General features: G+C 41.8%; 1 protein-coding gene and 1 long non-coding RNA gene across 6 annotated transcripts in view; both read left to right on the top strand.

The window, feature by feature from the left end:
* LOC309510091 (NACHT, LRR and PYD domains-containing protein 3-like) overlaps positions 1 to 26,460 on the top strand; it is a 168,530-nt gene that overhangs the window by 1,816 nt on the left and 140,254 nt on the right. For 3 of the 5 annotated variants that reach the window (XM_082185022.1, XM_082185025.1, XM_082185024.1), the window contains 4 exons: positions 87 to 637; positions 15,489 to 17,441; positions 17,915 to 18,085; positions 24,882 to 25,055. The exons of 1 other annotated variant lie outside the window; for it this stretch is intronic. In XM_082185022.1, coding sequence (XP_082041148.1) covers positions 141 to 637; positions 15,489 to 17,441; positions 17,915 to 18,085; positions 24,882 to 25,055 — 2,795 coding nt within the window. In that variant the 5' untranslated portion in view covers positions 87 to 140. The remainder of the gene's footprint in view (positions 1 to 86; positions 638 to 15,488; positions 17,442 to 17,914; positions 18,086 to 24,881; positions 25,056 to 26,460) is intronic. One more of the 5 variants, XM_082185023.1, reaches the window with a different exon arrangement.
* On the top strand, positions 18,092 to 22,499 carry LOC309512658. Its single transcript, XR_014211129.1, has 3 exons — positions 18,092 to 21,963; positions 22,001 to 22,074; positions 22,297 to 22,499. It is a non-coding gene; the product is annotated as an uncharacterized lncRNA (long non-coding RNA).

Below are 26,460 nucleotides of genomic sequence, written 5' to 3'. Positions count from 1 at the left end.
TTAATGTTATTAAGTGAATGAAATGCCATAAATGAAATGTGTCAAAATTAATTTGTGTTTCCTGCATGTTTTATGTGTCCACATAGAGGTCTGAAAAGTCTCTCATAAAGGATGAAGAGAAGGAGCAAACTTCCTCTAAAATGAGTGTAAATAAAGAGAGAAAGGAGGAGAACCGTACCTGTAAAATGAGTGTGTGTGACGAGAGAGAGGAAGAGGCGTCTGGTCACACTCAGAGAGCAGCATCTCCAGTATCCAGCTGTGTGTCCATGAAGAGTAACAACTCCATGGGTATTCCCCCTGGTCTCAGTGATGGACCATCTAAAGTATCCAGCTGTGTGTCTATGAAGAGTAACAATTCCATGGGTATTCCCCCTGGTCTCAGTGATGGAGCATCTAAAGTATCCAGCTGTGTGTCTATGAAGAGTAACAACTCCATGGGTATTCCCCCTGATCTCAGTGATGGGCCATCTAAAGTATCCAGCTGTGTGTCCATGAAGAGTAACAACTCCATGGGTATTCCCCCTGGTCTCAGTGATGGACCATCTAAAGTATCCAGCTGTGTGTCCATGAAGAGTAACAACTCCATGGGTAATCCCCCTGATCTCAGTGATGGACCTGCTGTGACCTCTGACCCTGTGTGAGTAACATGAAGTTCAGGGCTGGTCCATATTCTGCTGGCGCCCTAGATGAGATGTATTATATTATATTATATTAAACGCCCCTAAAAACTACAACACTGGCTAAAACACATACAAACACAAATAGTTGTTAAAATAAAGGGTAAAAAGGCTGTATAAAATATGTATCCAAACTGAATATATTTATAGATGATAGTCTTGGAATAGATAACTAGTTAGTCTCATTCGCCTCTTACCTGGCGACCCTATTCTTAAACATAGACTGGAAAAATACAAATCTAAACTTAAATGGTTGCTGAACTTAATGTGCGGCTTTACATTTATTTTTATTTTCTATTAATATAAATCCTGTGCCTGGGCACCTAAAACTGAAAACGTGGTAAATCCAACCAAGTTGTCTTTCAAATTTGTCTCAAACTATCAATATGCTCTGGGAGTTTTAGGCGCAGTAGCCAATATGGCCGCTAGGTGACATTCAGACTCCATTGGTAAAAACTTGAAGTGTTTTAATTCATGAATGCTCTGGACTACTGGCCTCTTTTGATAAAATACACATATGATTTTATTGCTGAAGTGAAATCAAGAAACTACAGAAGTAAAAATAAAGTGTTAGCCTACACCGAACTTGCATTAAATGTAAATAAAATAAAAAAGTTCCCACTAGTGGTCCGTTCCAGTTGAAATATTCTAAAGTAACTCAAATATTAAATAAACATCAATGACTCACACAAATAGTAGTTATGATTCTTACTCCTCAATAAAAAAATAACTATAACTAACAAAAAGAAACAACTTTGAAAGTCAGCTTATATCAATGAATTGTCTAATTCACCGTTAATAAATGCATGTTTAATTTTACACTATTTTACATTAATACATAGATTTAATGCTCTGTATGTAATTATAATTTAGAAATTATACTTTTGTGTGCAGAGGGTTTATAGAATGTTTCTAATTGTATTACTAGGGCTGCTTGATTATGACAAAAATCATAATCACGATTATTTTGCTCAATATTGAAATCATGATTATTTAACACGATTGTAGGTAGATGAAATGATCAAAGTCTTATTTCATGATATGAGTCATTTTAAATGTCAGTGAAATTTCACAATTATCAATACTTCAGCAAAAACTAATACAAGGTTAATTATTGTAAGTCAGTGGTTCTCAGACACAGAACTGAACTATTGAACAGTTATTGAACTGAATTGAATCAACATTGAACTGACTTGAGCTGAAAAACAACACTAACTTTAGTTGATCTGCTTATTCTGTTCCTGAATTGAGCTCTTCATAACTGGTAAACTGCTCTGTTATTGAACAACAAACCCACTAATCTCAGAAACCATTTAACTGCATTAATGGTTTATATTATATATTATATTACACTTATATTATTTTAATTTCTATAAGAAAACATGAAAAACTCTCTTGAGTGTGCTTGTGAGGGCCGTAACCAGTTAAACTTTCAGATGTCTGCTGAAAATCATCTGTATGACCTCTGAAATTAAAGCTTAGAACTAGGAAGGTCAGTTCAACTAAAGGAGAAACGGCAATTGGAAAATATTTGCAAAATGCTCCAATAGTAAGTAGTCACTCCTAAAAACCAACATCAGAGTAGAGTTGGGCGGTATCCAAATTTTGATACCGTCAAACCTCCTCCCTTTTTTACCGCGGTATACGGTATTACCGTGACTAATTAAAAATGATGACTAAGGCTCAGACGGCGTCCCCAAACTGTTGGCTTGTGCCTAAACCGTTCAGAAACTGAATACCAAACACTAATACTGAAACAATAACAACATAACATGCACAATATTACAAACTTTTATTAGCAACAAATTGCAGCTCATAAAAAAATGCAAATACAACAGTCAAACAGAATTAAATTAACATAAACATCCAGAACAGTTTTCGCGCACACCAAATCAATTAATTTAAATTTTTCACACAGCCCGAACAACTTTTAATAACAACAAAGAGCAGCTTATAAAAAAGTGCAAATAGACCCACAACAGTCAACCAGAGTGTAATTAACATACCGTTTTTTCATAGTTTGGCTGGTCCTGCAACTTATAGTCAGGTGCGACTTAGGCTATATATCAAAATGAATTCATACTGACTGACATGTACCAAGAGAAAACATTACAGCCTACAGCCGCGCGAGTACAGATGCTGCTCCTGTAGCCTATCCCCTGAAAAAATTTACTGAAAACAACTAAAAAACAGTTAACTGAAACATTAACCTAAAGACAACTGAGAAAGCCTGAACACAAACAAAATGCCCCCAAAAAGAAATGCTGATGCGGTGGTGACGGTTCATGAAACGGTGGCGCTGCCAATAAAGCACCTAAAAGCTGTCACAAAGAACCGGCAAAAGTAATGATTATGAATATGTCATATATAGCAAGGAGACATTTTAATTGTTTACTAATAAACAAGTACTTGTCGGGCTGTCGACTGCAAAGATGAAGTTGACTCGGGATCTTCGCAGTAGTGAACGCGCCATGAGAGAAATGCACATTTCATATGGATTACATAAGCAGAGAGCAGTCTGTTTTCTTTCGTTTTGTATTGTTCTGTTTAAAAGTACACATTTAAAGCTTTTTATGTCTCAGGTCTGTGAGGCGAGTAGGCTACCTTATACGTTTAGTTTTGGTTTATTTATTCAGACGCGCCGGCGCCTCCGTGTCGTGATTATCTTCTATGTATTTCCTTCTTATTTATTAAATCCAGGCAATTGGTTGATGAAACATTGATTCAAATTAAGATACATTTAATACAAAACGAAATGAAATTTAAATACAGGCTTTGTGCTTTCTGCTTGAGGTCTCTGTGAAAGTTTTAAAGCCGTCTTTTAGTGTCGCTTTCAGAGCGGTCACGTCCGTATCGGAGAACTGTCCCGTCCGTAACATTTTTTTTTTTTTGTGTGAAATAAATTTCAAAATACATGCGACTTATACTGTATATGTTTTTTTCCTCTTCATGACGCATTTTTTGACTGATGCGACTTATAATCCGGAGCGACTTAAAACAATTATCGCAAATCAGTAGGCCTAAATTAAAACGTCTTCTTTCCAATATTGTTTTTAATGAAAACCAAATAAAAATACCTGAATCAATTAAATAAACACACACACACACACACACACACACACACACACACACACACACACACACACACACACACACACACACACACACACACACACACACACACACACACACACACACGGTGCAAATAGGATAATCCTTGTCTCCTAAATAAGTGCATTGCATTTTTTTTATGACAGTATTGAAACTGATACTGTTGCTATTTTTAGACCCCGCGGTATACCATATTACCGTATTACCGTCCAAGCCTACATCAGAGGTTCTCAAACTTCTCCGAAAATGACCGTCTACCAAATCCAAACATATTCAATTATATATCAGCATTAAGCAAATATATTACTCTTGATCCGTCACTCTTTTTCTCTGCAAAAAGCAAAATCTAAGTTACTGTGAGGCACTTTACAATTGAAGTTTTTTTTTTTTTTTTTTTGAAAAGAGTGGTAATGAACTTTATCTCACAAATGTTGATTAAACTTCAATTTTACTGAACCCAGAATGTTCCTTTACTGCAGTGTTGTGCCTGAACGCGTTCATTGAACGATAGTTCATGAACGTACTCGGTTACTAACGTAACCTCGGTTCTCTCTAGAAGAGGGACCGAGTACTGCGTAAGATATCTTACGCTCGGGGAAAATCCTTTTTCCGCGAGATATTGAAGCCAAAAATGATCCTTAATTTTGTTATAATGCAAAACGCGTTGCAGCAGCAATGCAGACATAGGCGAGACAGCTCGCGCGCCTATTGGCTGCTCTGCGGCAACTGCAGCAGCCTATCGAGCGAGGCCTGGCGTGACGTCAGACCCAACCAGGGCACTTCGCGCCCGCTACGTCACGTCCCGCCGAAATGGGCGTGGTCTAGGCCTATAAATATCGCTCGCAGGCAGCTATTATCTGGTTTTTCATCATCGAAGCAACCAGAGCGTGTGCATGCACGGCAAGATACGCAGTACTCGGTCCCTCTTCTAGAGAGAACCGAGGTTACGTTAGTAACCGAGTACGTTCTCTTACGAGAGGTCTCTCGTACTGCGTAAGATATCTTACGCTAGGGGACCCAGTGTAAAACGCCGTGCGTGCTGAGATCTGACACCAAAGACCCAAGGGCGAAAGCCCGGGGTACATATAGTGCCGAATCACTCAGTGAACTCACAGAGAGTCCGGGAGAAGGAGGGGTGCAGCCTCACTTTCCACATAGAGTAGCGTCGAAGGGACGCAAATTTCATCATACAGACAGGGCGGGGTACGGCCTGAACTGATGGAAAAAAATGTGGGTCTTACACAGTTTGCCCAGCTTTAAACTGTCGAAAATTGAGCTGTGCTCAGTAAACGCAGCATTCTGAGCTGAACGCATCAGGTCAGATAATACTGGTAGTCTAGACCGACAGCAGCCTGGCCTGCAGGGCGGGAACCTCTAGGTTATAGAACCTTATAAATGTAGACGGGGAGGCCCAGCCTGCCGCCATACAAATATCTTGCAAGGCAATCCCACTCGACCAAGCCCACGAAGAGGCCATGCCTCTTGTGGAATGCGCTCTGACACCCAAAGGGCACTGCATGCCCTTGGAGGCGTATGCCAGCGCTATAGCATCAACTATCCATCTGGATAGGCTCTGTTTCGACGCGGCTAGTCCCTTAGAACGTCCGCTAAACGAAACAAAGAGCTGTTCCGTCTGTCTGAAAACAGACGAGCGAGACACATAAGCTCGTAATGCCCTGACTGGGCAAAGGAGGCTCGCGTCTCTTTCCTCATCAGGGACCGGTAGGGCTGACAGAGAGATAATCTGCGCCCTAAACGGTGTGTTGAGGGATTTTGGAACATAACCGTGCTTAGGTTTGAGTATAACTTTTGAGTCATTGGGCCCAAACTCCATGCACGCCGCGCTCACAGAGAGCGCGTGCAGATCCCCTATGCGCTTCACCGAAGCGAGAGCCAGCAAAAACACCATTTTGAAAGACAGGTGTTTCAAATCGATTGACTGTAAAGGCTCAAATGGCGCACCTTTCATGGCTTCCAGAACCGTAGAAAGGTCCCATACGGGGACTGAGGGAGGTCTGGGAGGATTCAGTCTCCTAGCTCCTTTAAGGAAGCGGATGACTAAATCGTTCCTTCCTATTGACTGACCAAGCGTTGTTTCTGAGAACGCTGCTATAGCCGCCACATAAACTTTGAGCGTGGAGGGGGCCCTGCCCCCATCCAACAGCTCTTGTAGGAAGGAAAGCACCTCCGTCACATCACAATTTGTGGGTGACACACCACGGGCTGTGCACCAGCCCGAAAACACTGACCATTTCGAAGAATAGAGTCGTCTTGTAGACGGAGCTCTAGCCTGCGTGATCGTGTTTAATACTCCTTTAGGGAGTCCAACATGTACCCGTTGATGGCCCAGACATGAAGGGACCATAGATCCGGGTGAGGATGCCAGATCGAGCCGCGGGCCTGTGAGAGGAGATCTCTCCTCACTGGTACTGGCCACGGGGCAGTACTTGCTAACTGCATCACGGCTGGGAACCAAGGTTGGTTTTTCCAGAGCGGTGCTACCAGCAGTACTGAGCATCCTTCTTCCCTGATCCGTTCTATCACCTGAGGCAGGAGAGAGACGGGGGGAAAAGCATAGAGCGGGCGGCGGGGCCACACATGGGCCAGCGCGCTCCTGCTCTTGGAGAAAAATTCTTGACAGTGAGCGTTTTCTTGAGACGCAAACAGGTCCACTTCCGCTCTGCCGAATTTCTTCCACAGCAGTTGGACTGTCTGTGGGTGTAGGGACCATTCGCCTGCCGGAACGTTGTTCCTGGACAGTCTGTCTGGTCCTATATTCATGATCCCTGGCACGTGCGCTGCTCTGAGCGAGCGCAGGTTGCACTGAGCCCATACCAGGAGGCGTTCTGCCAGCCTGTACAGTTTCTCGGATCTGATGCCGCCCTGGCGATTTATGTAGGATACCACAGACATGTTGTCCGAGCGGACCAAGACGTGGTGACCTTTTATTTGGGGACAAAAACGCGTCAGCGCGTTGTCTACTGCCAGCATTTCGAGGCAGTTTATGTGCAGGAGCTTCTCCCGTTCTGACCACTGGCCGAAGAACGGTCTGCCCTCGAGCAGCGCTCCCCATCCCGAGGTGGACGCGTCCGTGGACACCACTTTCACCCTCGAGGAAGTCCCCAGGCTTACACCTGATTGGTACCAGTCGTTCGCTTTCCAGGGTTTCAGCGCTGTAACGCATTTCTGATTGACCCTGAGGCGAAGCAAACCGGGTGCCCACGCTTTGCGTGGGACTCGCGCTTTCAGCCAAAACTGCAGCGGGCGCATGCGGAGCAGACCCAGCTGGAGTACTGACGATGCTGAGGCCATGAGACCTAGCATCTTCTGAAATCTTTTGAGCGGGACAGACGCGCCGCAGCGAAAAGAGTTCGCTGTGCGTCGAATGTCTACCGCGCGCCGTTGTGATAGTCGCGCTATCATGGATAGTGAGTCCAGTTCTGTGCCCAGGAAAGATATTTTCTGACTGGGTGACAGGGAGCTCTTCGCCCAATTGACACTCAGACCCAAATCCTCGAGGTGATCGAGTAAAATGGTCGTGTGTTCTATGAGCACTGCGCGAGATTGCGCTAGAATCAGCCAATCGTCCAAATAATTCAGCACTCGTATGCCTCTCATTCTGAGGGGTGCGAGCGCCGCGTCCATGCACTTCGTAAATGTACGGGGTGCTAGGGACAAGCCGAACGGCAGGACTGTGTACTGATATGCCTGGCCCTCGAAGGCGAATCTCAAAAATCGCCTGTGACGTGACGCTATCTGTATTTGAAAATACGCGTCTTTCAGATCTATTGACACAAACCAATCTCCTTGGCGAATCTGCACAAGGATTTGCCTGGTCGTGAGCATCCTGAACTGTCGCTTCACAAGCACTTTGTTCAGTTGCCTTAGATCTAGTATGGGTCTGAGACCCCCGTCTTTTTTCGGTACCAGGAAGTATCTGCTGTATAGCCCTCCTTCGCTCTGATCTTGAGAGAGGGGTTCTATGGCCCCTTTTCTCAATAGTTTCGTCACTTCGGCTCGAAGTAGATGTGCTACTTCTGTTTTTACCGTGGTCTCGACGCGCGCCACATAGCGGCGAGGGCGTCGGCGAAACTGCAGCGAATAGCCTCTTTTTATAATGTTCAGCACCCACTTCGAAACCCCGGGCAGCTTTGCCCATGCGTCTGCATGGATAGCTAGGGGTCGAATACGAAGCGCGCTCCGCTCGCTCAGCGATGGAGAAGCTTCTGTGTGCTGTAACACAAGCGTGTCGCTCGTGACATTTGAGGCATGGGGCGCGCTGATGACAGCGGGCAGATTGCCCGCGCTCGACTCCTCTACGGTGGTTAACCGCGAGGGGGAGGGCTGGGCGGTTCCCGTGGGAACTGTCATGTCTATGTGTGGATGTGGGCGCGGGACAGCGGGCACATTTATCACACCGAAAACATCGTTCGCTTGCGTGAAGCGAGTGCACGTTGGTTTCGTTTTTACAGAAACCGTGAGACATGCGTAACGTGGTGTTAGTGGGCACTGGGTAGTGGGCACATTCACCATGTTTGAAGCGCAACCGACCTGAGTCGGTTTTATGTGCGCGAGCCCTGTGTGACAGGCTGTGCTTATGTGTAGGGATGGGCACTGGGCAGTGGGCATTCTTACTACACACGAAACACCATCGGCCGTGGCCGGGACACCAGAAAATACGCTCTTTTGGGGATTTATCTGGGTAGCCGTGAAAACGGCATTTGTGTGCAGGCAAGCGGGTGACAGAACCGACTTGTTGGCTGCAGAAAACACTGGAACAGTCACATTTTCTGGAACTGGACGAGCGAATAGCTTTGGTGTGAGTCCGGCCGCAGCGGGACTGGAACATCGTCGTTTTCCTAGCTGTGCTAGGACGACTTCGGGGCCTCGGGCTTCACCGTAACCTTAGGTCGCGGGCCGCGTCCTGCGGGGCGGCGACCGGATGAGCGGGAGCGCGGTCTCGCGCTTCTGGCCTGGCGGCGCTGTGAAGTGGAGGCAGTGGACGGTGGCTGTGGCTGTGAGCTCTGAGCAGACGGTTTCGCACGGCCTGCTGCAGAGCTGGAGCGCTTCGGGAGGAAGTGCTTCATAGCCTGAGACGCTTTCTGTACCTCTGCGAATCTCTCCGCGAAATCTTTGACGGAGGATCCGAAGAGGCCTGCGGCGGAAAGCGGGGCGTCGAGGAACGCGGTGCGCTCAGACTCGGCCATTTCCGAGAGCGTCAGCCATAGATGTCTCTCAGACACGGTGAGAGAAGCCATAGTCCGTCCAATGGCTTGCGCTGCGGACTTAGTAGCACGAAGGGCGAGGTCCGTGGCACTCCTTAAGTCCGGCACGCAGATCGCGTCAGGTCCTTCCTCATCCAGCTTACGGAGGAGATCGGCCTGGAAGATCTGGAGCGTTGCCATGGTATGCAACGCTGACGCAGCTTGCCCGGCGGCGGAGAAAGCGCGGTGGAGCAAGCTCGACGTCGTGCGGCAAGCTTTAGAGGGTAGGGCCGGCTTAGCGCGCCGTCCAGCGGAGGGCGGGCATAAGTGGGCCGCTATCGCCTCTTCAACCGGCGGCAGCGAGAGGTATCCTTTGTTCTTGGCATCGTCAACGGCGGAGAATGCCAAAGAAACAGCAGGACGCACTCTAGCAGAATAGGGGGCGCTCCAGGACTTGGCGACTTCTTCGTGTAACTCAGGAAGAAAGGGCGCCGGCCTGGACACAGGTGAAGCGCGCTCCCCAGGCAGGAAAAATCCATCCAGCCGGTTGTGAGCGGGCTGCTCAGGCGAAGACCACTCGAGGCCGAGGCTCGCCGCGGCCTGTGCGAGTACTCGCATGAGTTCCGTCTCTATGGAAGGTCTCTTGCCTGACGAAGTGCGGGCAGGGGGCGCGGGGTCCTCAGAGCCCGCCCAATCCTCACTGCCTGACGCCAGGATAGAGCAGGAATCATCCTCTCCCAGCAGGGCTTCCTCATCCGCGATATCAACGGAAGCGGCGGCAGACGGCGGCCGCTGTCCGTCAGGAAGCGAAATAGAAGAAGCCGGGGAAGCAAGCGGGCGAACCGGCGAGCTTTGGCGGCTGAGGGAGGGTTCCGGGGCCCGCTGGGCACGGCGCTTTTTACGGCGCGACGCCGCGGCGGGCGGGGGAGCAGTCTCGGTGAAGACGGCTAGGCGAGTCCTCAGAGTCGCCATTGCCATCAGCTCGCAGTGAGGGCATCCGCCGTCAGCGAGCGCGAGAGCTGCATGTTCCTCACCCAGGCAGGAAACGCAGATCACGTGGCGGTCCCCGTCGCTGAGTGTGGCTCTGCACGAGCCGCAGGAAGGCATCTTTAAAAAGACGCTAGCTCTTTTAGAAATGTGTGTCGCAGCGGCGACACACACACACAGAAATACAGTGTAATAAAAGAGAAGGATATAAGCGCCGGAAAGCGCAGCAGGAAGGCAGGAAGGCGGCGCGGCCAGCGACTTCAGTGACTCGTCCCGCTGAAGGTGCTCTCTCTCGACGGCGCGGCTCCTAATCCAGCTCCAGCGATGCGTGTGCTTCGCTTGAAGGATGAAAAATCAGATAATAGCTGCCTGCGAGCGATATTTATAGGCCTAGACCACGCCCATTTCGGCGGGACGTGACGTAGCGGGCGCGAAGTGCCCTGGTTGGGTCTGACGTCACGCCAGGCCTCGCTCGATAGGCTGCTGCAGTTGCCGCAGAGCAGCCAATAGGCGCGCGAGCTGTCTCGCCTATGTCTGCATTGCTGCTGCAACGCGTTTTGCATTATAACAAAATTAAGGATAATTTTTGGCTTCAATATCTCGCGGAAAAAGGATTTTCCCCGAGCGTAAGATATCTTACGCAGTACGAGAGACCTCTCGTAAGAGAACTCATTCATATTTTGGGCGAACGTGAACTGAACGTACTGTATTACTGCCTGATGAACGTTACTGTGAACTCGTTCATTCTGGTGTCTGTGAACGCCACGCTCTTTCAGTTTAACTTCGTTCAATAGATTGCCAGATTTCTATAGTCTTCCAGGCGAAAACCCGGCTAAAACACACTGTAAACCGGCCTTAATATGTAGCGGAAAAAACACCCAATCTGGCAACACCAGCCACCAGTGTCTACTGACTCTCTTGTTCGATCTCGTTCATCAAAATGAACAAATCTTTTTTTCGAGTCATTTCGTTTATTTAAGGGGCTTTAAATGTTATAGGCTACTATTAACTGGCAAATTCCCAGAACACATCCACCTCCGCAATCTTGATCATATTCTTTATTAAAAAATCATTATAATGCAGTCAAAAATCGTTTACAGGGAACATAAATAATTACTTTACCTTCGGAGTCTTTTGTTCATTTGTCACGTGACAGACGCAATGAATGGCTCGTTCATGAACGACTCATCACTTACGTTAAATCAAAACAAAAAGCAGCAAGGAGGCGTCGTATGATCATTTAAACGAGTTTTATGACAAGGTCGTGAGGATGGGAAAAATCTGACGCATAGCTTCAGTGTTAAAACTGATAAAATAATTGTCTGTGGTTCTATATGGGCTGTGGGCCTGTGGCAATCATTTTGAAAAATGGAAAAAAAGAACTATGAACTAGTTTCAAAATTTTTAGTATGAACTGAACTAGTTCATTTTAAAATTTGTGAACTGAACTTTGAACTACTTCATGTAGAAAGTGCACTTTCCCAACACTGCTTTACTGTGAGCAACATCCGGAAGTCATGTCAAGTTTATGGTTACACTTTATTTCGACGGTCCACTTTATGGTGCTTTTCCACTTCATGATACGCCTCAGTACGGCCCACTTTTGGGGGGTTTCCACTGTGTAAAGTTCCTAGTACCTGGTACTTTTTTAGTACCACCTCAGTTGAGGTTCCAAGCAAGCCGTACCGAGACTAAAATGTGACGTGTAAACACTGCAGATCACTAATTTGGTCAGAGAGGATCTTCACTGCACCGTCATTGGATTTGCCACACGCGACACCAAACCCGCCGTAATTAAATAGACATCAACAGCCACCACACAATCATTTGTGCGCACTACTTTTTTTAAACGACTTCGCACAACTATAACGATCAGTCTATAATCCCACACATAGGCACCAATTTATGTTTCTGCCAGTGCCCACACTCAGAGCCGATCCTGACCTCCCTGGGGCCCTAAGCAAAATTCTGTTTAGGGGCCCTCATACCTGACCCGTGAGCCATGAACTATTTGCCATTGCCACACAGTCACACCTGACACCCCAGTGTTCCCACTACAATCCCTCCTTTAACTAGTTCTAGTGAAAATGTAATTCCTGATATCAGAAAACATTGTTACTAGTAAAAAGTTAATTCTTAATATCAATAATTCACATTTGAAATAGTACAAATTGAATTATTGATATAAAAAATGCATATCCTGTGAATGAATAAAAGCTAAAATGGCGCCATAGCATGTCACTGTGTTTTTAAATGATAAAAGTAATTCTTGATAGGCTACTCTTGATTCTTGATGGTTATTATTTACTGAGGGATGTGCATCCATATTGACCAGAATCTCCAGCCAATCAACATTTTAAATTCAATGGAGCCTATCAATAGTCAATGTCAGTACATTGCTTTCCATATTGCATTAGTGCAGAGTTGTAACTAAACCTTGACTGAGCGACTAGATAATCATCGTCTTGTTTTAAAACTATAATGAGGAGTGCCATCACGCCCATATTGTACTGGTCCCAACTCACAACAGATGTTTCTGCTGGAAAGTGCGCGTTTCATTTCATGCACGTTCATATGATCGCATGTTAACGCGCGACGCGGTTATCTTTTCCGAGCTGCAGTTTATAAACAAACACCGTTGTCCTTTGTCGTTTATTAAACATAATAAATCAACGCACATCAACTTAACTTTAGCCTACTGTTCTTTGCTGACATAAAACTTTGAGAGGAGAGCACACAAGTCTACCTGATAACTGTTGCCACAATTAACTCTCATGGTGTTTTTTTCTCTCTCTTTTCGTGACCAGAAAGACAGTTCCGCTTCATTTTCTCATCGATATTGTAAACATTGATTGACGCGCTTTGACACGAGGGGAGGCGGGGCCTTGAGTATTTTGTGGGGCCCTACGCACCTTGCGTAGTGTGCGTATAGGGCTGATCGGCTCTGCCCACACTCCATACACAAAAACTGTCGGGGACATGTCCCACCTGCAAGTTACACAAGCTATGTTACCAACCAAACAAAAGCACATTCTCTCCATGAGTGTTGTTGTGAGTCGCGCTTTTGCTGATATCTGATGATTCGTTGCGGTTCACTAAATAAAATAATTCAATAAATAGCTATTTACAATAAGCACTTAACTCAAAAATAACTATTAAATCATAAAATAACTTGAGAACTGGCTGACTAAAATCAACTTGAAAATGCTATCATGAAATAAAGGCGAATCCGTAATATCTTTACAGTTGAAAGGTACACGTGTTATTTTGTCAGTCAATCGTGAAAGTCTGGTGGTTGAAAGCTTCTGGCAACATTAAATCCAGGAGAGAAGAACATTCTAGAGAAAGAGATTAGTAGAGATATTGAGTTTGAGCATGCACATGTAATATCTGGGCGAGAGCAGACAAGAGCTTTGATTTGTGCTCGCGCATTACTTGGATGTGCTCTCAACATATGTCATTAAAATAACAACATAGAAACGGCCTCAAATAAACTATAAAAAGGTAGCGATAATCGTGTCTGAAAACTAGATTTTTTAGATTCTAAAAAATTGATTTTTTATTGGTTAAAATCAATACAATATATCTCGTATTTTCTGTGGGTGCTTGACCATGAGATCGGCGCCTGTGATCACTTAGAAGCGGTGCTAAACTGCAGTGGAAAAGCAAACCAAGACAAAAAATAAAGAGAGCTGAGTCGTGTCATGCAGTGAATAAGTGCCTTTAGACGTTCTACTAACTATAAGTAAATTGCAACTACATGTCAACTAACTCTCATTAGAGTATTAGTAGACTGTAAGTAGACTGTTAGACTGTTAGGTTAGGGTAAGGTGTTAGAGTTCGGGTTAGTAGAATAAGTTGACAAGTAATTGTAAAGTTACTTATAGTCAGTAAAATGTCTGTTGAGGATCATCAAAATAAAGTCTTATCAGATATTAAACAGACAGTCTACTCATACTCTAATGACTTGTTGTTCACATGTAGTTGCAAAGTTACTTCTGGTTAGTCTAAAATTAACCATCAAAATAGTTTCCACAGTTTATTTGTTTAGCACTTTTTAGAATATAAACTGTTTAAAAGCAGCTTAACAGAAGATGTATGTATCATATATGCACAAAACAGCATCATTATTTTGATTAATGCCAATATTATTTGAGGTTCAGAGGAATTATGTTGCTATCAGTGAAGAGTCTGATCAGAGCAGCATCTAAAACTTCTCCAGGCCGACAGAGCTGATGATATTGATCAAATGCTGCTGTCTGAGATTATTGTTATGTTGAGGGTCTAAACACTGTCAAACTGTGGTGCAGTGAAGGTGAACTCAGGTCTGCAGTTGTAGTTTTAATAATAGTATTGATCTAATATTAACTGAGTATGTTTTTCTGGCTGCCTCTGGAATCTGACTCTCTATTCAGAGCCTTTTGCTCTTTATGCATAGAATATGATTGCAGAAAAAATACATGTTTTTATTGAATATTGATGGATCAATACATTTTGTGGGAAAATAAATCATTAAAGTGGTTTGTTTTGGTAACAAATCTTATAAATGTATGAGGCAGCAATAACCTTTAAGCCTTTTACCCCAGACTATCCAGAGTCTGGGTAAAAAACTAAACAAAAAAACCTTATTGCCGCCTCATACAGTTATAATAACATTTAAAAGACTCACCAGGATGGGGCAAAAGGCCCCCAGTATTGATACAAATACTTTAGCAATAAAGTAGTGTTTTGCATAATATCTAAGTTAGTACTTGTTCAAAACAATCACTTTAGTTCTGTTTATTTTAACAAATAAAGGAAATGCATTTTTGTTTAAGAATATACTGTCATTAAAATTAAACTCTTCATTTTAAAAACACAGAAAAAAATATTTAAAACTAAAGATTCTGAAAGCTTTGAATAAGATCCCATAAAAAATTATATTGGCTTTACAGTAGTAACAATAATTGTGATATTTTATATGATTAATATAATTTGTTTTAAATATAATGGATTCATTATAAATATAGTGATTATATCTAAGTTGGACACCAAACTTAATATGATATTTACCATCTGAATCAAATTGAAAAATTTTAATTCAAATTTCAAATTGAATTGATTTAAGTATCATCTGTCAGCATTTACAAGTAAATCAATTACATGTAATCATTTCACATGAACACTGCTTTTTCTTCATGACAGTGTTTCTGTGATATTTTAAAATAATGGTTTATGGTAAATCTGGTCAATAATCGTAGCTGCCTTTCTCTTTTATTCGAACATTTTGACTACTGAAATATTGATGTCTCATTACTTTTAATATGCAGGTCATTATCTGCCCCCAAATGCCTGATGTGCATAATTATTTGCAGTTTGTTGGCAACATGGGTAAACAAAATCTGTGCCGGAACAGAACCTTGAGGATCTCCATGTAATATATTAGGAAGACAGTTTCTACATGTGGTATGATTTTCATATTTATTTTAACAGAGGATTCTGTGTCTCTGTCTTCTTAATGTGTTTTCAGTGGTGTGAGAGCTGACCAGATCAGAGATGTGTCCTGTCAGACCAGCACATCCTCCTCCTGTCAGAAACACATCAGTCATCATGACACAGAAGCAGCCCTGCAGCTCGATTCTCACCAGCCAGTGCATGATGATCTGCAGAGAGTCAAAGACCAGCACAAAACCAGCATGAAGAACAAGTATGAGAGCTTATTTGAGGGAATCAGACTACAAGAGAATCAGACCCTCCTGAACAGGATTTACACACAGCTGTACATCATAGAGGGAGAGAGTGAAGGAGTGAATGAAGAACATGAGATGTTACAGATGGAGAAAAGTTACAAGACCCTCCAAGACACTCCAATCAACTGCAATGACATCTTTGATCCTTCACCTGAACTAGGATATGAGGAGAAGAGAAGAGAGAAGGACAAAATCAAGACTGTTCTTACTAAAGGCATCGCTGGAATTGGAAAAACCGTCTCTGTGCAGAAGTTCATTCTGGACTGGGCCGAGGGAAAAGCCAATCAGGATGTAGATTTCATGTTTGTGCTTCCATTTAGAGAGCTGAACTTGATTAAAGATCATCAGTACAGTCTTCACAGACTTCTGCTGGACTTTCATCCTGAACTTCAAGATCTGGACTCAAACATTTATGATGAATGTACAGTTGTGTTCATCTTTGATGGTCTGGATGAGAGCAGAATTACACTGATGTTTTCAGACAGTGAGAAAGTTTCTGATGTGACTGAGTCTTCATCAGTGGGTGTGTTGATGTCAAACCTCATGAAAGGAGATCTGCTTCCCTCTGCTCTCATCTGGATCACCACCAGACCAGCAGCAGCCAATCAGATCCCCTCAAACTACATCTACCGTGTGACAGAAATTCAGGGATTCAATGACCCTCAGAAGGAGGAATATTTCAGGAAGAGAATCAGTGATGAGGATCAAGCCAGCAGAATCATCTCACACATCAGAAGAGCAAAAAGCCTCCACATCATGTGCCACATACCTGTCTTCTGCTGGATCTCAGCCACTGTGCTTCAAAACATCCTGAAACAAGATCTCAGTGCAGAAATCCCTCAAACTCTGACTGAAATGTACATACACTTCCTCCTCATTCAAACTAGTATGAGGAACCAGAAGTATGAGGAGAGAGATCCAGAGAAACTCCTGCAGTCCAACAGAGGAGTGATTGTGAAACTTGCTGAACTGGCTTTCAATCAGCTGATGAAGGGCAATGTGATGTTCTATGAGGAGGACCTGATTGAGAGCGGCATAGACGTCACTGATGCCTCAGTGTATTCTGGGATTTGCACTGAGATCTTTAAGGAGGAATCTGTGATTTATCACAGAAAGGTTTACAGCTTTGTACATCTGAGCTTTCAGGAGTTTTTTGCAGCACTGTATGTGTTTTTCTGTTATTTACGCAAGAACAGTGAAGTTATTAAAATGTTCCTGATAGGAAAGTCCAGAATTCTGTGTAAGTGTGTTTCTCTGGATGTGTTTCTGAGGGGAGCAATGAATACAGCTTTGAAGAGTAAAAATGGACACCTGGATCTTTTCCTTCGATTCCTTCATGGCATCTCGCTGGAGTCCAATCAGAGACTCTTACAGGATGTGCTGATTCACACACAGAAAAACCAAAAGAGCATCAAGAAAATTATCCAAAACCTTAAAAAACACGAAAAGACAGACAGTCCAAAAGACAATGTCAGCCCTGAAAGATGGATGAATCTGTGTTACTGCTTGATTGAGATGAAGGATAGTTCTCTTGTTGAAGAAATGCAGGCATTTTTACAATCTCAAACAAGTAAGAACATCCTTTCTCTTGCACAATGTTCAACTTTGGCAAACATGATCCTGATGTCAGAGGAGGTGATGGATGAGTTTGACCTTAAAAAGTACAACATCACATCATCACAAGAGGGTCGAAGGAGACTGTTACCTGCTCTGAGGAACTGCAGAAAAGCTCTGTGAGTGTGAAAATATGAACATAATATCAACTGATTTTAAATATGAACATAATACCTCTCATGTAGGCTAATAGTTTAGCTAAATACGCTTTAATGACTTTTTATAGAACCACTATAATCAGAGTTTAATTACAGCATTAAAACAATGTGTATTGTGAAAATTGTAATACAAATAAAATTCACATATTAATGTGTCACAGTACTATCAATAAATAAGGCAAAAAGTAAAAAAAAAAAATTTTTAATGACACTATTCAACTAATTAAACTCGTTTTCCACTATAAAGGATTGTATAAACAAGGAAATAAAACATTATACACATAATGTTCATGAAATATTTTAATTGGTGAATCTTCCTTACAAAAGACAAGAATGTCAATCAGCATAATCTTGTATGTTGAACTTGGTTAACCAAGGAAGTTGTGTGATCTGGTGGGAACACCAGCATTAATCAGAGTCCTCTCTTTTTTCAGATTAACAGACTGTAATCTCAGTGGTCAGCACTGTGAAGTTGTGTCTTCAGTTCTACAGTCACCAAACTCCCTGAGAGAGCTGGACCTGAGTAACAATGACCTGCAGGATTCAGGAGTTAGGCTGCTCTCTATTGGACTTAAGAGTCCAAACTGTCAACTCAACAAATTGAGGTATTTAAAGGGGTCATATAATGCCATTTTTGTACAAGCTAATATGATTCTTTAGGGTCTAAATTAAAAGTTTGTAATATACTTTAATAAAAAATTCTCATTAGTATTGTAAGAAAACACTAATTTTACCTGGTCAAAAACAGCTCTGTTTTCAGCACGCCGTTTAAGTGCATGTGTCTTTAAATGATGATGAGCTTTGCTCACCCCGCCCCTCTGTTCTGTGCGCACACTGTTTGAAATGATAACACAATAACCATAACGCGTTGTTCATTATAATCGTGGGATTATGAATTATATTGAGAACGTCGTACATAGAAAACATGCTGTAATGTACCCTGAGTGTAAACCTTAGACGCATTCATCTTGAAGCGTGCAAGCGATTTGCAAAGATTAATAAATATTAATACAAAGGTTAATAACGTAAAACATTAACCTCACTTCTTCTGGAGGTTCAGCTGGAAGGTACCGATCCTTTTTTTTCTCATTTGTAAAGCTGTCTGGTGTGAAATGATTCACAAACATGAAATCATGGGCGATCGTGGGGAGTCCCCGCGTCAATGCTTTGGGCATATTCCCTTCAAAAACAAAACTCAGCCACTGCGTCTTCAGCGGTTTGGATTTAGGCACATCAAAATGACTGCTGTGTTCCTTATTACACCCAAGAACAGAACACCACAATCGCTTAGACGCCATTCTGCTCATAGACAGTGCTCCAGTGAGGGTATCAACAATAACTTGCGGACTATGATGACAGACAGCTCGCTCACGAGCGAGGGCGGGTCTGTGTTGAAACGCTGCTGTCAATCAACAATCGTGGGAGGGGCGTCGATTTTGTGACGTCACAAAATCGAACAGCTTGATTTGAGACAGGGTAAAACATATAAGGAGATTTAAAAAAAAAACACTGGATGGATTTTTATCATTTTATGATGGTTGTGTACAGGCACTGCCAACACACATTTCAGTACAATCAACTTGTAAAAGTCCATGTACCATTATATGACCCCTTTAAGGGGATTTCAACTGGCCTGTGCAAAATAACAGTAAGCTGTCATATATGCATATGTAAATGTGTTATATTCTAATATTCTATGCAACTCACTTAAAAGGATAGTTCACCACAAATTAAGTCATCATTTACTCACCCTGCTGTTGTTCTAATGCAGTATGCCTTTTTTTTGGACTATAGAAGGAGAATTTCAAAAAAAAATCCAGCTCACACCCATTCACATAATGGGAGTGAATAGCAAACAGCATCAAGCTAAAAAAAGAGGCAAAAGTATCAATGGTCCCATGTGACACGTGTCATATATTCAAAAAGAATATATTCAACGTGTCATATAGTAAAAAAAAAAACACAATGTAATTTGTTACTTAACAAAAGTGTGACTGCATTCATGAGACTCGATTAGTGCTGCCTAATTGGGTTGTTCACAGGTGTTCACTCCGACTCACAGAATCAAGTGAAAAAAAAATATATATATATATATCATAATTGGGGTTGGAACGACGGTGATGATAGGCTTGTTTCTTCTGTCTTTTTGCTGCACGTTGATGCTGGACGTGTGTTTGGTTCCACAATGTCTTGCTCTGTCAGAGCCAGTCATTAATGGCCAGTACCTCAGAGGGTTCCCTTGACCAGGGAAATAGAGGTGGTTGAAATCCCAGGACACATTGGAAAGGGGTAATGCCAATGGAGGGTTTTTGAAGGGAATTTTGAGCATATTCAGCCCAGCGTAAGAAGCTGCTCAGGTCTGAGGGATTCTGTTGACAGTATAATCTAAGAAACCTTGTGAGTTCTGGTTTTAGGTTTTCGCTTTTACGTTCGATTGTGAGTGATATCCTGAGGTGAGGCCTATATTTAAATTGAATTGATGGAAGGCCGTCCAGACACGAGATGTGAACTGGGAACCCCGGTCTGAGACAATATCTTCAGGTAGTACATGATAGTGAAACATGTAGTGGATGAAATGTTCTACTGTTTCGAAAGCTGTTGGGAGCTTACATAGAGGTGTTAATCGACATGCCTTAGAAAAACATTCATGACTATAGTATATATGTGTTACCCTGGGAGGCCAGGAGATCAGTGACAAAATCCATAGCAATGTGTGACCAAGGTTGTTGAGGAATGGACTGTGGCTGTAGAAGGCCTGCAGGGGTAGAAGGGGGATGTCTAGAAGATTTCGCTGTGTGCAAGTATGACTGTAGAAGAGGAGGTCATCAGCGCCATCTGCTGGACACCAGTATTATACATCCAACAAATATACAGAACAAGCCGACATAGTGATCATGCTCTAATCAAATCGCAATGCAATTCGCTCTATCATAGAGAGATGGTTTGTGTGTTGTTTTTCCCAATTCCTGCCAGAGTTGTGTGCGTCAATGACTAAAAGCAAGTGTTTATTTATCTTGTTTATATTGCAGTTGCTGCTGATTACGATTAGTCGCTGAGTTGTTTATATGTAAGATAAACAGATGCAAGGAAGACCCGCGGCTCTGCACAAGCGAATGTTTGTGTAAACATAAGAGTTTTAAACTGAATATGTATATTCGGTATCGTCTTATGTGGATATGGTTCAGAATCAGAATCAGAAAGAGCTTTATTGCCAGGTGTGCTTGCACACACAAGGAATTTTCTTGGTACTGAAGCTTCTAGTGCACATGTACAAATACAAATACAACAAGAAACATAGTGATACAAATTCTAGGAATAAAAATATAAATAAAAAAATATGAAAAAAGTATAAGGTCACAGTTGGGTTTAGTCAGAATAAACATTTACAGATTATACTTTTGTGTAAACAATTGCACTTACAGGCATATGCCTCGGGAGGAATGTTAACTGTTCAGAAGGGGAATTGAAACTGTTCCTGTGCCTAGATGTTCTTGTGGCCAGTGATCCGAGTGATCCGAGTGAGCCGTCTTGACGGTAACAGTTCAAACAGGTGGTACATGTCCTGGCACCAATAATCCTCTCCGCAGTCCAGACTGTCCGTTGTAGTCTCCTGATGTCTGATTTTGTAGCTGAACCAAACTAGACAGTGATGGAAGTGCATAAAACAGACTCAATGGCGGCCGAGTAGAACTGAATCAGCAGCTTCAATAATGCCTTTGTGACACATTTCCGCCTATTTCAAATGTTAGTTAGTTGTGACCAGTTCCCAGAGGGTGTCCATCCTAGCGCTGTCATTGCCAAGTTCATAGAATTTTGTTTGGTGAAGGGGATTAGATAATCTGTTTGGTTCTGCGAGTAAATGAGATATGTCAATATGGATCTCTAAATTGATGAATAGATACATTTTGGGAAAAAAGCTCAGAAATGTTAGCCATGGCATAACACGACTTTGTACTTTGCTTAGCGTGCTCAGTGCTTAAATAGTCCATTAAAACGAGAACAAATGTTTGTGCAATCAGTCCAGGTATGTGAGTTCTGAGATTTGTAGTCCAAGTGCTAAATACTCAGATGAGGGAGGCCTCCGGTGGCAGACAGGAGGATTTTCAGAGGTAGCGTTCATGACAAACTAGTAGTACAGCGATCAGTTCAGGTGCAGAGATGCACAGATACAGAGATGATCAGGTCAGGTGCAGAGATGCACAGATACAGAGATCATCAGTTCAGGTGCAGAGATGCACAGATGCAGAGATCATCAGTTCAGGTGCAGAGATGCACAGATGCAGACATGATCAGTTCAGGTGCAGAGATGCACAGATACAGAGATGATCAGTTCAGGTGCAGAGATGCACAGATACAGAGATGATCAGTTCAGGTGCAGAGATGCACAGATACAGAGATGATCAGGTCAGGTGCAGAGATGCACAGATACAGAGATGATCAGTTCAGGTGCAGAGATGCACAGATACAGAGATGATCAGTTCAGGTTCAGAGAGACACAGATGCAGAGATGATCAGTTCAGGTGCAGAGATGCACAGATGCAGAGATGATCAGTTCAGGTGCAGAGATGCACAGATACAGAGATGATCAATTCAGGTGCAGAGATGCACAGATACAGAGATTATCAATTCAGGTGCAGAGATGCACAGATACAGAGATGATCAATTCAGGTGCAGAGATGCACAGATACAGAGATGATCAATTCAGGTGCAGAGATGCACAGATACAGAGATGATCAATTCAGGTGCAGAGATGCACAGATACAGAGATGATCAATTCAGGTGCAGAGATGCACAGATACAGAGATGATCAATTCAGGTGCAGAGATGCACAGATACAGAGATGATCAGTTCAGGTGCAGAGATGCACAGATACAGAGATCATCAGTTCAGGTGCAGAGATGCACAGATGCAGAGATGATCAGTTCAGGTGCAGAGATGCACAGATGCAGAGATGATCAGTTCAGGTGCGCTCCATGTTTCTGCTTAAACAGATATGTGGCTGTAGCGATCTGTCATATGCATTAACCCTCTGGGGACCAAGCTGTTTTTGGGGCCCTTGAGATGTTCTGACATGCTCTGACATTTGTGCTTTTTTCAGTTATTTATAAACATGTTAATGGCAAAGGTGTAAATTCACTCTATATAGCACAAACAGGCCTACCATAATATGCGAGCAACATGTATGTAGATGTTTGTATTTTTAAGAGAATAATGTTTATGCGTGGTTATTTAAAAAAATAAAAATGAAAGTTGCTGAAATAAGACCACAAAACTCATACAAAATATGTGCCCACAAGACTTTTGACTAATGGATGTTTTCTCTTGGAGTTCTAGCTTCAAAATTATGTGAAAATAGTCTTGCTTTATCGTTCACAAAAAAAAAATACATTGATTTAAATGGTGTAAAACAGGTTTTGCTTGGAAAGCCAATATGCGAGGGGGAGGAGTAGTTTACACCTTAGATTACCCAGTCCCACCCACTCTGCATAATGACTCTGCATAATTAGCCATTCATTCAGGTGTGACACTGACTGAGCCACAATGCAAGGACAAAATAGCCTATATATTTAGAAGAAGACTTATATTGACCATTTAAGATTTTGCTTACATCTATCTTGTAAATATGTTTTGCTATTTTATTAAAAAGGTTACAATTACAACAATAATTACAATTTCAGCAATATTTCTGCAAAAAAAGTACTCTTTCTTTGTAAAAAAAAAAGAAAAAGATTATAGGCCTACATTTTATCATATGTATTCATTAGTTTGAATATAGCCAACATTGGAACATCTTAGTCTATGACTTTATTTTTGACAAAATGGTATTTTATATATATGAGCAGAAAAGTATCTTTACAAATATGTACCCTTCATTCATCTCACAGAAACGCGATTCATATTTAGGCTAAACAGTCTTTACAAATATGTACCCTTCATTCATCTCACAGAAACGCGATTCATATTTAGGCTAAACAGTCTTTACAATTATGTACCCTTCATTCATCTCACAGAAACGCGATTCATATTTAGGCTAAACAGTCTTTACAAATATGTACCCTTCATTCATCTCACAGAAACGCGATTCATATTTAGGGTAAACAGTCTTTACAAATATGTACCCTTCATTCATCTCACAGAAACGCGATTCATATTTAGGCTAAACAGTCTTTACAAATATGTACCCTTCATTCATCTCACAGAAACGCGATTCATATTATAGAAACGCGATTCATCTTTTTGTTTACATAGGCCTACACTAACGTTATTCCATAACGTTATTCCACATTAACACTTGAGAAAGGATAACTTAGCCTACCTCACTCCTCAGCGGGATCTGCTCCTCATATCAGCACGGAAAATTTTCTCCATAAGGTAGGCTATATTATGCCTCTTTGTTTACAGCTGATGTGGGGGCGTTTCACAGACTGAAATGGTTCTCAGAATTTGCGTTTGAATAGCACGCGCTCTCCGGGGCGTGGTCAAATTACTGTGAATCATCTCGTAATGAGCTCGACTGGAGTCGCTCTCTTTTTATACAGATTACAGAAGCTGATAATATTTGTTTTTTATATAAATTACTTCATTTAAAAGCTGCGATCTCAAGCTTCATGCCCGTGGGTCTGTTTCCCTGTTTGACTGAATTTTCGCGGAGTTATAGATAATTTTCGAACGCGTTTCAAATGGGAGTTTACTGGCAGAGAGAAGGCAGAAATAGCATCATGTTAGTTTTTCTTTATTTGTCAAAAAGCAAAACACTTTATTTTTATTGTGAGTATACAGAAAAAAAATAGAAACTGAACAGGATCGATTGATGTATTACACGAAAATGAAAGATCAAAATTAACAGAGCATTTTGTGTTTATTTTTCATTGCTAAAAAAAAAAACGAGCAAAACGCGCGGGCGCGTTTTTGGTCCCCAGAGGGTTAAAGAGTGTCAAAATGGTTTTTATTGTTTTAATTTGGAGTTGAGACCTGGAGTTGAGATCAAAATAACAAAGTGCTTAGCTTATTGCGATTATTGGATAGGAGAAAGTAACAGGCTATTTATTATGTTTATAAAATGATTACTTTCATCTGGGTGTGGATGGGGATGAAGCGGTGGATTCGCCACTTTTTCTGACACTTTTCATATAAATGTTTTGCATATTGCATACCTGTCTTCAACTACTCCTGAATCATGTTTAGATAGCCAAAATGCCCTAATAGCTTATTTAATTTGCTTCTTCGGCAAGTACAAGTTCAGGTGATTGCATTGTTCCATCATATTTTTAATTTGAGAGTTTCATTATTATTATTATTATTATTATTATTAATTGATGGTTTGAAGAGCCATATTGTTTATTGTAGTGTATATTCTCTAACAATGAAGCAGACTAACATGAACACTTACTGCTGTTGTAGATTATCTGGCTGTATGGTGACAGAAGAAGGTTGTGCTGCTCTGGCTTCAGCTCTGAGTTCAAACTCTTCACACCTGAGAGAGCTGGATCTGAGCTACAATCACCCAGGAGAATCAGGAGTGAAGCTGCTCTCTGATACAATGAACCATCCAGACTGCACACTGGACAAACTCAAGTAAGTGGACCAGTAAGAGTCATCCTGTCTGGTGTGTGTGTGAGACTGAGAGTTTATAATAGTTTTTGAACACTGAAGGGTGTTAAAAAGTGACAACAAGCAGTCCTGACAAAGCATCCGACCAGTTGTTAGTGATAATGTGTTGAGGAAAGAATGTATAGACTCTGATACTATAGAAGCTGTAGAAACCTCACAAAGACATAGTACTGGAACTCCCTCCTTCATTTCCCAACATACTCTTTAAGAGACCTCCATCTTACACCGATCACCCAAACAGATAACCTTCTCAAACATGTCTGTGAATCCAAAACTTTATTTCACACTCAATTTACAAAAAAAAAAAAAAAAAAAATTAAATACCCCATCACAGTTGAGAGAAAATGTTATTATAACAGCACTGCATTTCAAAATATTTAATATTGTTCATTACTATAATGTTAAATATCAACAACAATCCTAGACATTAACACACAAACAGCCACAATTGTTGTTTTGGAAAGCAATTTTCACCCATCCAAGCTTTTGCCTTCAAACAGTATCACTTATCACATTTATTAAAAACTGTCACAAAACATTTTTAATCATGTATGTTTCTGCTTCTCTCAATTATGCATAACAGCCCACTGATTATTTATCCTGAAACGATGTTTTATTTAATTGGATATTTTCGATATTGAGAATTGGTAACAATCCTCCAATAACTTTTTAATGCTTGGATCCCAGATATCAAGAGCCTAAATTCCTCCAATTAGAGCTTTTCTCTTAAATGGATACATTTTCTGCCAAGTGTTTTACTTGATCTCCCCAATCTGGCAACTATTCGCTCGCTCTGCTCTGCACAAAAAAAAAAAAACTTTTCTGCTGATGATTTGAAAAACACAGTCACGCATGTATGTTGGAGTTTAGTAATCTCTATTGTGATATTCTGCTCAAATGAAAGTGTCATACAGTAAGTGTCATTCCTTCACAAGGCCACTTGGGCAGTTTGCTGAGCATAAATCTGCGAGCAAGCCTTCTCAAGGGCGAACTGTAATAAATCATGCATATATCTCAACTATATTGTTTGGGATTGTGGTTGCTGACTAAATGCACTTACGCAACCTCTGTGCTACAATACAAAGGCTTATTTGTTGTTTTAATAGAAAAATTTAAACATTAATTATAAAAAAATATTGGAATTAATGTTTGGAAGTTCACAGTTTTAGCTTTTGAGAGAAGCTCAATAAGGTTTTGCCAGTTTTTCATAATGTGTAAATCAGGAAAAACTTATGAGAAACATATGAGTTTGATGCTCTCTTAATTTTATGCTTACATGAAAGTGCAATAATTCTGAAGAAATGTAAAATGAAATTTCTCAAATGAGAATATTCATGATTAATAATGCATGATTATAATTTTTGAGCAA

This window comes from Leuciscus leuciscus, assembly GCF_965113295.1.
Source record: "Leuciscus leuciscus genome assembly, chromosome: 1".
Taxonomy (NCBI): domain Eukaryota; kingdom Metazoa; phylum Chordata; class Actinopteri; order Cypriniformes; family Leuciscidae; genus Leuciscus; species Leuciscus leuciscus.
The sequence above is the reverse complement of the archived record's forward strand: the minus strand, read 5'-3'. Positions and strand labels throughout refer to the sequence as shown.